The 13,638-nt window shown below is 46.8% G+C and overlaps 1 protein-coding gene across 1 annotated transcript in view; it reads left to right on the top strand.

The window, feature by feature from the left end:
* CDH23 (cadherin related 23) overlaps window positions 1-13,638 on the top strand; it is a 552,537-nt gene that overhangs the window by 430,499 nt on the left and 108,400 nt on the right. The window contains exons 34-37 of the mRNA XM_074958929.1: window positions 4,407-4,556; window positions 6,012-6,140; window positions 7,177-7,305; window positions 9,292-9,519. Coding sequence (XP_074815030.1) covers window positions 4,407-4,556; window positions 6,012-6,140; window positions 7,177-7,305; window positions 9,292-9,519 — 636 coding nt within the window. The remainder of the gene's footprint in view (window positions 1-4,406; window positions 4,557-6,011; window positions 6,141-7,176; window positions 7,306-9,291; window positions 9,520-13,638) is intronic.

The raw sequence follows: 13,638 nt of genomic DNA, 5'->3' as shown, positions 1-13,638 counted from the left end.
TTGGTACATCTGTTGCCTTTAAAAATTATGTGTGCTCAGGCAATTGATACTGGCCTCCAGCAGTCAGGGTGCCAGCTTCTTTTCTCTCTTGACACTCTCATGGTAATTTCTGGGTTAATTCTGTAGTCCAAAGATTGAGGTTTTAGAGCAGGTGGCCAGGGGTGGGGTGAAGCGAATTACCTATGGAATGTGCATTGGCTTGCAGAAAGTGTTGGGGGCAGGGGAGGGAGGGTTCACACCAATAAAATCATCTGAATTTTGATAGAAGTGTTTGCCTTTCCCCTCGGGGGTCCTGCCTCCACATCACAAAGCTGCTCAAGAAAAAGGAACCTCACACAGCGCAATCTGCCTGGCAGTGCCTGCTCAGGAGAGGCTCCGAGCTGGAATAGCAATTGGGTGCTCTGGGCGTGGATTAAGGTGCACTTGCAAAGCTATGGAGGGGAAGTTTGCACAGCACCTGCCTGCACTGTCCTGGTTCCACCAACCTCCCCTTCCCTTCCCTTTCTAAAGCACTTAACTTATGCCATGTTTTTAAAAGAGAAGGGAAAGATCTGTTAACTGTATTTTTTTCTTTTTCTTTCCCATTCTGCTCCCCTCCAACAGAAGGTAAGAGTGTTTGTTCCTAGTTCTGTATACCTCCCTTCCTTCCTCCTGCCTGCCTTCCCCTCTGATAGTCACTGCATAGGTAGCTGTGCAAAACTTGTGTCTGGTCCTGAATAGGGGGCAGCTCCAGGAGAACTGGGCACCACACAGAGTGGTAGCATCTACTCTATCTTTTAGCAGGGCACAGCATGCACTCCCCAGTGCCCTTGCCCAGCTCCACCAGCCAAGGCTGGGGTGAAGGAGAGCTAGAGCTTTGGCCCTTTTGTCTCCACTCCTGTGAGGTTTCTAGTGCTGCTGCTGGTAGTAGGGTTCCCCAGTCCTTGTGCTTTGGGAATTCAAGGACTATAATCAATCCTGGCCTCTGTGCAGAGGTGGGGGAGGCTCTTTGAACCCTCTTTACTCTTCCCCCACCCTTGTAGCCTCAACTTTGCTGTCTCCTGACTCATGACTACTCAGCAACACAGCCTTCGTGTTCACTTCATCTGGGTTTTTTGATGGAGTATTTTAAAAAAACACATCTGGGGCCGGATTCTCAGCTGGCATAAATCAGCATTGCTGCACTGAAGTCCAGGAACTCTCCTGATTTCTACCAGCTGAGCATCTGGCCCCTCTGTGGCCATCCAAGTAGGTGTACCAGGAAGGTAGACTGAGTTTACTACAGGGTCTGGAAAGAAGGTAAGCCCGCTTCCAAGAAACATACCCTCCCTTGTGTAGTGGCACTCATTCCAAACCGAAAGGTTTGGCTGCTGTGAGTGGCAGTTTGCCTCAGCAGCTGCAGATTTTCTTCTTGGGCTGACTGCGTTTTCCCCTCTCCTGCCTTCTTTTTTAGCTACAACAATAGCAGTCACCCAAACTCAAAAAAAAAACCCTACAGGTTTCCTCCAGGACGTAATCACATTGACGAGCTCTGCACCTGGGGACTGTTAGCACCCATAAATAGAGCCTCGAGAACAAAAATGTTCTTCCTCTCTTTCTCTCCGATTATATATAGTGAATATGTTTTTAATTTTGAACATGATGACAGCATTTCCTCTGGCTCGTCACAGAAGAGGCAGACGCTTGTCTCCTCTTTGAGTCGTTGACCACAGCTGAGCAACATCTGTATCTAACACTTCTCTTTCTTGCTGGTGTTGCTACTACTGTTGCATCTTAGTGCTGTATCTATAATTATGAATGCTGAATCACAACTGATTTTATTTTTGGAGCTCTGTGTATTTGGTTTCTCTGTATCCATCCCTCCTGCCTCTCTGCATTGCCATTTACCTGGCACAGCTGAATGGTACACAGATTGCAGCTTAGGCATGGAACCCATCTGTCCATAGAATTTTGGATCCATCCTGTGTGGACCAGAGTATCATCCCCTCTAACTGGGAAGAAATGTATCCATCATTCTGGGAAGAAACTCTGGGCTTGTTCACACCCAAAACTTGCCCAGGTTGCAGCAGTTTAGTTAAATGGATGCAGACTTGTGTGTGAAAACTCAGGCCAGTTTATAAATGGCTTCTGTCGATTTAGTCTATAGCAAATCCTTCCCAATGTAAATGAAATCAAAATAAGCCAGTGCAAGCTTGTGTGTAGACAAGGCCTATGAATTCTCATGAGTTTAATAGCAAAGGCCTGGGCCTGCACAATACTAGCAGAGCATCCCCTGCCGGGATGGGTCTGTACCAGGGGTGGGCAAACTTTTTGGCCCAAGGGCCACATTGGGGTTGCAAAATTGTATGGAGGGCCGGGTAGGGCAGGCTGTGCCTCCCTAAACCGCCTGGCCCCCGCCCCCTATCCTCCCCCTATCCAGTGATGAACTACCAAAATCTTAACAACCGGTTCCCTCCTCACCCCACGAGGGGGTCGTGGCCCACCCCACCCCCCCGTGGACTCCTGCCCCATCCAACCCCCCACGTTCCTTGAGGTCCCCCTCCCGACCCCTGACCCATCCACCCCCCTCCCCTGTCCCCTGACTGGGCAGGAGGGTCTTGTGGGCCACCGTAGTGGGTGCCCACCTCTCTCCTAAGAGCCAGAGGGACCTGCCGGGGGTCGAGATGGGGAGTTCCGGCGGTGCTTACCTAGGGCAGCTCCCAGGAAGCATCCGGCAGGTCCCTCTGGCTCCTAGGGGCGGGGGAGCGTAGCTGGGGGGAAGCAGGAGGAGCAGCCGCTTCCCACACGAATCACATCAAAAGTGGCGCCTTAGGTGCTGACTCCATGGGTGCTCCGGGGCTGAAGCACCCACGGGGAAAATTTGGTGGGTGCAGAGCACCCACTGGCAGCTCCCCGCCCCGAGCCCGGCCCCAGCTCACCTCACCTTTGCTCTGCCTCCTCCCCTCGCAAGACAACCAGTTCTAAAAGGGCTTTTAAATTTAACAACCGGGTCTAACGAACCAGTGCGAACCGGCTCCAGCTCACCACTGCCCCTATCCGCCCCCTCCCACTTCCCACCCCCTGACTGCCCCCCTCAGAATCCCTGACCCATCCAACCCCCCCTGCTCCTTGTCCCCTGACCGCCCTATCCTGGGACCCCCCACCCCTAACCAACCCCCCATGTTCCCTGTCCCCTAACTACTCAGACCTCCTATCCACACCCCCGCCCCCTGACAGGCCCCATGGGACTCCCACGTCTATCCAACCCCACCTGGTCCCCATCCCCTGATCGCCCCCCACCCAGAACTTCCACCCCATCCAACCGCTTCCTGCTCCCTGTCCCCTGACTGCTCCCTGGACCCCCTGCCCCTTATCCAACCCTCCTACCCCCCCCACTCCCCACACCCTTACCATGCCAGAGCCAGACACGCCGCCGCGCTGCCTGGCAGGAGCAGCAGGCCAGAGCGCTGACAGTACAGCAAGGTGAGGCTGCAGGGGAGGGGGGACAGCGGGGGAAGGGCCGGGGGCTAGCCTCCTAGGCCGGGAGCTCAAGACGATCCCGCAGGTCGCAGTTTGCCCACCTCTGGTCTATACAATTTCTAATTAGCCAGTTAAAACTGAGAACTCTGAGTGGAGGGGACCCCCTCAAGTGCCACACTGTCTTCCCCTCTCACGCCAGTCTTCACCCCTCCCTTGTCTACCTTACATGCATATGCAGAAGAGTCCTACATTATAGGTTATAAGGCCAGAAGGGACCAGCGTAATCCTCTAATTTGACCTCCAGTATAACACAGGCCATAGGACTTCCCTCAATTAATTCCTGTTTGAATTAGACATCTTCACTAAGTTTGGAGGAGTTAGTGCAGCAGCCATTCAACTCTTGAGACCTTGGCCTCAAAAAATAAAGTGAGCGTCCTTCGTCCCATCCTTATCCCTCACGACGCGGACGTGTGTCCAGACTCCTCAATAACAGTGACGTGATCACGGTTGTTCATCCCTTCTCAGGTGAGTCCCTGAACTGCAGCAGCCCCCTCAGTGAGTCAAGCCTGAGATCCATCAGCAGCACCAAGTGAGGAAGGCGTGCATATGGCCTGCTGTCACCAGTGCGCCTGTCCCTCCCTTCCAGGAGCTCTCAAATGCGCTTAACACTAACCGCATGCCAAAGATTGTGAAAAGGGAGTCCCCAGCCACTCAGCAGGACCTGGGTTTCCAAGCCTTTCATTGAAATCTTTGGTTCTTCTGACATTGTCAGCACACCTGGGCCTGAGTTGTGAGATTTAATACAACAGGATGGGAAGGCAACACTGAAATGATCTTTAAGATATTCTACATGTATCTCAGTTTCACCTGAAAGGCTATCCCATCCAGCATGGTTGCCTTCAGGAAAATTAGCAAGAGCCATGCTCCTGATAAAGCCTCTTGTTAATCTCTACACTCACTTTCAACAGGTAACCATCACCGTTCTGGATGAGAATGACAACAGCCCACAGTTTGACATCACCTCCGATTCTGCGGTGAACGTAGCAGAGGACAGTGCCATTGGAAGGCGAATTGCTGTAGTCTTGGCCAGAGACCCAGATGCAGGAAGCAATGGGCAGGTACCAATGCTTTTGCAGCTACAAACTATACTGGGACCTACAAAAAGGAAGATGGGTGAGTGGGTGGGATGGAGGAGACAGATTTTGCTTATTCCAATTTATGAGGGAATATGTCCATTCAAGCTATGAGGCACTGTGAGCTGTTGGTCTGAGCACATGACTGACAGACAGGAACTCCTGAATTCAGATATGTGCTTTGACACTGACTCAGGCCCAACCGTGGAACAAGCTTCATGAAGAGAGGGGGAGGATGGAATTCCTAATTTATACCTCAGCATGTCTGCTTCCTGCACACCTTGCCCATATTCCCAAAGAGCAAAACCTTCTTATGGCAATCCTACAAGGCCCCACTAGTGTTTCTCAAGCCAGATTTATCTAGAGCCTCAGCAAGCTCCTTTCCAGTTACTCCCTGCTCTGGGTCTCTAAAATCAGGGTCTTGAACTCTGATCCTTATGAACACGAACACCGTAATCTTTGGCAATAGGGCTGCTCTTTAGTGTGGGATGGATAGTGCCAAAAATACTAGCGGTAGGGGCTGGTTTGGTGACTGAAGGGTGTCAGAGGAAGGACATATTAAACATTCCCTTCAGAGCCAAGACGCTGTGACAGCTGCCGTGTGCAACAGTGGGCCTAAAAATGGGGGTGGCGGAGAAGATGTTGTTTTTTCTACCTTCACAATGGACAGCAGGGGATTTCTAGCCAGATTAAAACAGGAAGCTCTGTCCTCTTCGTTACTTCCTTTAATCTGCTGGAAGAATTAATTAGATGCTGTGAGATTCCAGTGAGTTTCTTACTCAAAATGAATCAGCCCATATCCTTCGCAGTGTATTTCCAGAATAACTCTGCTGAATTCAGATGTTACTTCACATTTACCACATTCTAAGCCTACTGAAGTCAGAGAGTTCCTTTCCTGAGACTGAGGTCTTCCAAGGAGTGACCATCTTTCTTTAGTGTTTGGAAAACATGTAGCACACACTGGGTGCTACTGTTAATAAATAAATAAATGTATTTATTATTATCATTACCTAATAATATCAATTTGGTCCTGTGTCTGTATGCCTCAGTGACAGCCTCAATTATACAGAAACCTGGAACATCTGGTCAAACAGAATAGAGATGAGCAAATCAATTCACATAGAATAAAAACTTTCCCAAATTGAGAACTCTCACAGCATCTGAACTGGAACCTGGATTGGAGTTAGAAGTTTGGTTAATGTTTTTAAGAGCTATTTTTCTGAACTTTTTCTGGTTCCACCCGAAACCAGCAGCGCGTGTACGAAATACTCTGAGAGAGACTGTTGTGTTGGATTTTCAGCACAAGGGCAAGAAGGAGCCAGGTTTAATAAGAACTGGTCACTTTGTAATGACTGTTTCTCTCTCCCTTTTCTTCCCCCTTCCCTAACCTCACTGCTCCTCACTTCCCCACACTTCCCATTATTTATTTCCTTCTTGCAGGTGACGTTTTCTCTGACATCAGGAAATATAGGCACTGTCTTTGAGATCCGCACCACAAACAATACCTATGGAGAGGTGTTTGTGGGAAGGCCATTGGATAGAGAACTGCTGGACCACTACACCTTAAAGGTAACCTGGAGTTTTCCACCATCCTAGCTGCATTTTCTGCAACATGCACCATTCACTGGGCAAGGCAAACAGTCAAGATGCAGAAACTCATTACCCATCTAGATGGTACTCCAAATGTTGCCTTTAGTGGGTGAAATTTGACTGTCTAAAACTGTAGTTTCTGACTGTCATTCATGTGGTGCTGCAGGTATTTTTGTGGCTGGTTGAACTAATCATTGGGAAGTTTTCCACACCAAAAATATTATAGTTTTCCTGTATGTGCTGCTTATTTCATGCAAAGTATTGCACATCTGTGTCTGTGTGTATGTAAGTGTAATGACATAATGCTGTGCATTGCTGAATAGCTGGTGTTATGGCACATATTTTAATTTGTCACAAAATTGGATGGTTTGTAATATATAGTTATTTGCAGCTCAGTGTTTTAACAGCTGATGCTCCAGGTAGAGGTGCAAAATTGTACTGCAGCAGCAATTTTAACATTCTATTCTCATTTGTATGGGTTCTTATAATGCCCGTATCATCACAATATCTGAGTGCCTTCCAGTGCATTAAGAAATGACATCTGTCATGCGTTTGTTCTCTCATCCTCTCCCCAGGTGATAGCCATGGTACCTCTGCTCGGACCTAGCTAGAGAGGGCTGTACATTAGAAACAAAAATATATAGACACATTTGATAGCCTTTCAAGGTGGCTCTCAAAGTATTTTAAGGAGCATTTTTTTTATGCTGAACAGAGACAGCCGTAATGGTTTGTTGGTTTGTTTGTTGGTGGAATGGAAGAAGAGTTCTTAAAAATTGTATAATTTTAAAAATTCAGTTTCTTTTTCATTGGTTACACTGTTTTTATTGCTGTTAGATTTTGTTAAAACTTTTTCTTTTAATGCAAAACTTAAATTTTGGATCTGACCTATTGGGCAGTTTCTATTTATGGAATATTTTTTGGTTTTGTAGCACTATAGGTGTCTGGTTTTTTTTCAACGAGATTTGACCAAAACAAAAAGCTTCTGCCCAGATGTAACCATTATGCTTCACTGCAGATCCAGGCATCTGACAGCGGAGTCCCGCCTCGGAGAAAGGAACACACTCTAAGAGTCAATATCCTGGATGTCAACGATAACCCACCAATCATTGGGAATCCCTTTGGATACAATGTTAGTGTTAATGAGGTAAGTAGTTCTGCTGCCTTATATAACAAAGTCTCAGTTGTCCCCCAAAATGAAACATGCGTGCACATAGGACCCGCTGCAGCGCTGTATGCTGATTTCCTGGGAATCCAGCCTAGGGGCTGTAAAGCCAGTGGATCTTCTCACTGGGGAATATTGTCCGTATCAGTAGGATTCCTCAGTGGTATAGGGCCAGCTGTATGGCTCTACCTCTCTTGAAATCCTCAGCATAGGTACTTATCAGAGGAGACATGGTCCCAGCACAATGCACTCTTCTTGTTCTGGGCTAATGGACAGCTCCACAGGGAGCCATTTGGGGGCAGCATAAATTATAGAGCAGTCTTTGGGGTGGCTCTAACTTACCACAGGAACTTGTCAGTCCCTAGCCAAATCCAGGAGGCAAAAAGGTCTTCACAGCCTTCTTCACTCCTCTCAGATGTAACTCTGAGCTTAGCCATAGCCTGGAATCGGACTCTCAGACTCTCGTCCTGGTGTATGCTGAGATCCATGCTGATCTGCCAAGAGCGACCATGTTTTCAAACAATTTCCTCCAGAAAACAGCATGCCAATTCCTGATTCCTCTGAACAAGAGACATGGATAACTTCATTTGGAACACAATTCTTTGGAGGATGTTTTGAATCCATTGTTCTGCTCATTAAATAGCATCATACAACTGCCAGGAAAAAGTGAATGTCCTAATGGGCTGATGAAACTTCCAGAAAATCACATGTAATTAAAGAGAATTGCCTCCTCAGAATATGAATTGCTATTGGGAAACAGTCTCTGAAAGTTTGGTAATTAAGCAGTATATCACAACCAAGCAGGAAAAAGGAAACTTTTATTTCCTGAACTGGGATCTCTCAATGTGATAATGAAAAATAAAATACAAATAATGTGTGTGTAGCCTGTGACACCTTGTTATATCTGCATGGTGTATATGATTGATAGCTTTGAATTAAACATAATAGCTTATCCAAACACTCTTCTCTATTTAATTTGTATCTGAATCATTTGTACCACTGGCCCTGGGAAATCAGCTGCTTGGCTTTGCCTTTTGTTTGGCTTGAGCTACACTAGAAGAGTTACCCATTGCTGACCACAGGCTCAACATCTGTTCAGCTGCACATGGCTTCAGTGCAAGTGTGGGCCAGAACAAAATGCATTCAGCACTATTCCAGCCAGCTGAAGCCATTCTGTGTGATTGGTGGGACGCTCCTAGGCTGTCCTCTATGCACTGTCCTTACAGGCTGGTTTGTTTTGTAAGTGGCGCAAGTTATGAAATGACACCGTGTGAAATTTCATTTTAAAAGTTACTTTTTAGTTAGAATCGTACAAAGGTGAGGATTTGTAACAAGGTACGAAGCTTTCCCTGCCAGCTCAGCGGTTTAACTCTCACCTGAACAGATAGTGGCAAAATGTTGTTTCCATCTGACAGCTCTTCAGGCCTGTGAGAAATGAGCTGGTAGTCTTGGTCTCACTTCCTAAAATAACGGTGTCTACACTGGAAAAACCACAATCATGAGTGGCGGTAAAGTAATTATCACCTTTGCTGGCATGTCTCAGCAGCAGGCCTGGATTGATCTGGTAACTGAACTAATCTTTCAGCCCTAGAGATAATCCTTGCAAGTTGAGGTTGAAGCACATAGGCAGAGTGGTGTTGGGAGGACTGTACTTCACCTGCTCATGCTCTATCTTCCCCAGAGAGCTTTGAGCTCCAGGCCTGGTAGGTGCCATGGAAAAATACTGAGAGCATTGTCCAATTTCCCTCAAGCTGACTCTCTGTTGGTCAAGTTTTCACCTAGCGTAGAGCTGTGCAGCTGAGGTACCTGGAGATTTATAATGAAAATGCTGGAGGAGCCTTCCCCCATTCACTGTGTTGGAGGGCACTGCTGAGAGCTGTTTTGCTGTGAACCTTTTTGTTCAGATGAGTCTGTGCCAGAAGCTGACTTTTCTTTCTTTCCGTTCTCTTTCCCCCCATGGATCTCCAGAATGTTGGTGGAGGCAGTGCTGTGGCTCAGGTGCGGGCAACTGACAGGGACGTTGGGCTCAACAGCGTCCTTTCCTACTACATCACTCAGGGGAATGAAGATCTCATCTTCCGCATGGACCGAGTCACTGGGGAAATCGCCACCCGCCCGTCTCCCCCAGACCGTGAGCAGCAGAAGTTCTACCGGCTGGTTGTCACTGTGGAGGATGAGGGAAACCCATCCCTTTCAGTAAGTGCTGGTGGAGGGGCTCTTACAGTTGTGTATGGAAATGCGCTTGGAATTGATTGGGAAGTGCTGTTTGTTCACAAGGTTACCCCTGAGAAGCTGTATGGGTAAGAGGGTGCATATCTGTATTCAGGTCTGAAAACAGGAGCTTATTTTGTGGATATTGATCAGTGTGGGTAAATCCAAGTTTAAGTGTAAATAGTCCTTCCATACCTAATAGCTGGCTACCCCTAATAGCCCACAGCGCACCCACTTCATGGTGGTTATTTTCATTTCCGTGATTTACCCAGTCAATATACAGGGAGTTAAAGCGTTCAGTAAAGATTCACTTCACCAGTAATGATATGCATATTAGAACTCAGGCCAGGAGCAAAATGAGGTCTCCCTCCTACGCAGGCCTGAGTCACAACAACCTTTTGTTTCCTATATGTGTGACTATTAGAGAAGGGGTGGAGTGTGGGGGGGTGTGAGTTGACGTTATTATTCAAGCTCAGGATCTGCCAGGTGAGCCGTCTGACTCAGAGACCCCAAAAGCCCTCTAGGTGTCCTTTCTGGAGAAGCACAATGATGAACCTCTTGACAAAGGTAAATGCTTTCTGCACTGTATTTGCAGTGGGGAGTTTCAGCTCATCTCATCTCGGGGAGAGCAGCAGTTCTGTGTGTGTGTTCAGGGTCCTCATGCAAGTTACTCCTCATTTGGAGCTTTCAAAACCGAATCTAAGACTACTGTCAGCACACAGCTGCAACATCATTATTCAGTCTCCCAGCATGCCCTGGTGTCGCTGCTTTTTACCTTTTATAAATCTGTTCTGCATGGTACCAGAATAAGCCTTGAATAGTTTACCTCATCCTTGTGAGTACTAAAAACACAAGCAAAGTCCCCGACTTGCCAGCCGCTACAGGGGTCATCCTGCTCCACAAGCACTGTTTGTGTTCTGTCAGACATGCAGGGCTCTATCTACCTAGAGCTTTTTGCCTTGCTTGTCTCCACTGTGCAGAACCACTAGGGACAGGCGTGGGCATTGGAGACTCTTAAAAAACATATAGTTTGTCTGCCTCACAGACTGCAACACATAATTCAGAATCAGTAACCCAGCAGCTGACAGCCGTGATCTATTAGCAGAGCTATCCTGATGCCATTTTGTTCATAAGTCTCATTTTTGCCTGGTAGTAGGAAGCAAGTTACCAAGTCTGGAGACCACCATAAGCAGTGGGAGTGGAACAACAGCCGTTTGCAGCTGCTGTCCCATTTTTATAGCAACGTGAGAATCAAGAGCAGGAGAGAGTTAAGAACTGTTATTTTATTTATTTCAGTTTAGACGTACAGGGTATTTCCCTACCTCCAGGTGCTTGTATGGTGGTTAAAATACATGCAGAATAATAATCATCCTGATGCAAATAAATATACATTAAGTTTCCCAAGCTATCATAACCCCAACCCAGGAGGCACTCTCTAAAGGATTAACACACACTAGCTGTGGTTATTCTACATGCCAAGTCATATTTTTACATTCCAGTGTCCAGATTGTTGCAGAATGTTTACATGTCTGTCTCATACCTGTCCATTCCCAGAGCACATATATAAGAGTACTCATTGGTGGCTTGTAAGAAAATCTAATTCCATTTGTTTCTAGCAAAAGGGAGGCTGCCAGGTTGTGGGAATCAAGAAAATATACTACCGGTGACAAATTTTAAATCCCAAAGCCACTTTTACCATTTGCAGCTCCTGAAGTTTTGATTGGTGCATGCCCAGTTGTGTGTTTGTATGCGTGTGTGCGCATGCATGTATCTGATACTTCCCCCTTGTGGAAGAAACATTAGATGAGCCCAGATTGTTAGACCACAATATCAAATGGACATACTAAAACACATTGATAAACTAATATTTGTCAATTGGAAATAAAAACATGATTTTACTGTAAATATTTTCCCTTTCCTTCCTTCTCTGGACCTGATCATTAAGAGTGGGCTGTCACATGGTATCTCTTCCTCTGGCTGATCACTCTGGTTTTTAGCTGTTTATACTGAAATCATTCACTCAGACACTTTTAATAAACAAGTATTCCTCAGGATCACACCTTCAAACCCACAGAGGAAAAGCTGACAAGCTTTTTGCTTTCTGTGGCCGCATCTCCTGCTATCTCATACCATCTCTCTCAGGTATTTGTGAAGCTCTTGGAGGTGCAGAAGCCTGTTCTACTTTTGGAGGAAATGTTGTAACAAGCATGAACATTGTGAATTTGCAACACTTGCACAGTGACTTGCATTTACACCAGCTATCAATCCCAGGCATTTGAAAAGTCAGTCAATCTATCAAACCCATTATCAAATATCTGAGCTGCTAATGAGGGCTGTATCAAATGGTTGCAATGTCTGGAAGAAGGTCGTTAGCTTAAGTTCAGGTGAATTTGTACTTTGTGAAGAAGGGACAGGATGCCTAAAGCACTGCATGCCAAAGCACAGCAACTATGTTGAGCCCTGTGGGATAGATGCTTCAGGAGTCCCAGAATGCACTGGTACACGCATTTATAATGAGGAATGCTGTGCATGGAGGTACCAAAACAGTTCTGGCAGAAACAGTGTTGCTATGGGGATGTGCTAAGGACAAGTGAGACAACAAATTATTTCACACAGTAAGGGCTTCCCAGGACATACCCAAGGAGAATAATCACAGCAGCCATCCGTCTCTTTGTATAGCATTGGATGATGATTTTGACTGGTGACCCTAGGGCATGGGACAGCAGTGGCCTTAATTTAACCTTCTGAATGCGTAAAAAAATAGAAATAAAAAGATCTTGTGAGGCCAAGGATCTGCCTGCTCGAGTTTTCATTCTCTGCCCAACCTACACCCTTTCCTGGTCAAGTCGGAGATAAAATAATGAGTGGAGCTGTACTTCTTTCACTTTTCATTTCAGTAGCTTCAATTTCAGAAGCCAACTTGCAGCAAGTCTCCAGTGAATCTGGGTTAGAATCTTGGCTTGGAACCTAGTAAACGTGTTCAGGCAACAAAGTAAAGAAACCTTGTGGATCCGAGTCAGATGATTTGTATGTGGATGGTCGGGGGGTTGGGCTGAAACTGAGTCTGAGCCCAGGTTTACAATGCAATGTAGACATACCTGTAGAGGCCAAGGACTGTGATAGCAAACATCGCTGCAAGGCATACTGGACAGCAAGAGCTGTTGCATGTGACCAATTTTTCCCCTTCTTTATTTCTCATTTGCCCCCTTTCTATTTGCAAGTGCATTGTTTGTTCCCATGGGGATGGTGGACTGTGTAAGCAACTTCCTGCTGCCCCTTTCTGGGTGGATTTTCCTTACAATCACGGAGTGCAGAAATCAGAGAGTCAAACTTCTATCCTATCCCATGCTTCCACTTTCTTAAATTGCCGAGTAACAGCTTCATTTTTTAAAAATGCCTTGAAAGCAACCTTTGATATCAAATCACATCTAGTGCTTTAGCGCTGGTATTAATAACTTAATGCCTCATTCATGTTCTCTATAATCTGCTTGCTCCTTTTATTTGTGTGGAGAAGCAGCCTCTATTTGTTTGCACAGTTTTCCCAGGTCATTGCTTATGCTGCTAATGTCCTGAAAGTAGAATGTGTGCAAGCAATGGTTAAAGTGTAGTTGGTGCTGGTGGAAGCAGGAACCTGGTGTGGGGAAAGCAGGGACTCAGAGGGGCAAGTAGGTGGATGGGGGACGAAGCAGAAACCTGTAATGTAATGGAGGTATAGGGCAGTGGTGGTGATGAGGGAGGCAGGAACCAGGGGGCGGGGAGTGGGTGGATTGGTGGACATGGAAGCAGGGACCTGGAGTGGGGGCAGGGGAAAACAGGGACCAGGGGGAGGGGGAGATCAGGGACCCATAGCAGGGGAAAGTGGTGCTGGGAAAGAGGGAATTACAGAGGGGGAGGGAGAACTGATACCATGCCATAGAAGGGAGTAGGGGTAACACAGAGCCCCTGCCATGGGAGGGTTAGGGAGACACGGGGGACAAATGGGAAGCTCTTTCTTTGATGTCATTTCCCACATTGGGAAAGTGAGGTGTTCGTATCTATGCTCCATTGCCACTCGGATGGAGGGGCACAGTGCTGGTGCCATCTTAATGCAATACCACTTGCTAG

The sequence above is a fragment of the Natator depressus genome, chromosome 7 (assembly GCF_965152275.1).
Source record: "Natator depressus isolate rNatDep1 chromosome 7, rNatDep2.hap1, whole genome shotgun sequence".
Classification (NCBI taxonomy): Eukaryota; Metazoa; Chordata; order Testudines; family Cheloniidae; genus Natator; species Natator depressus.
This window is presented reverse-complemented; position numbering and strand designations above follow the sequence as displayed.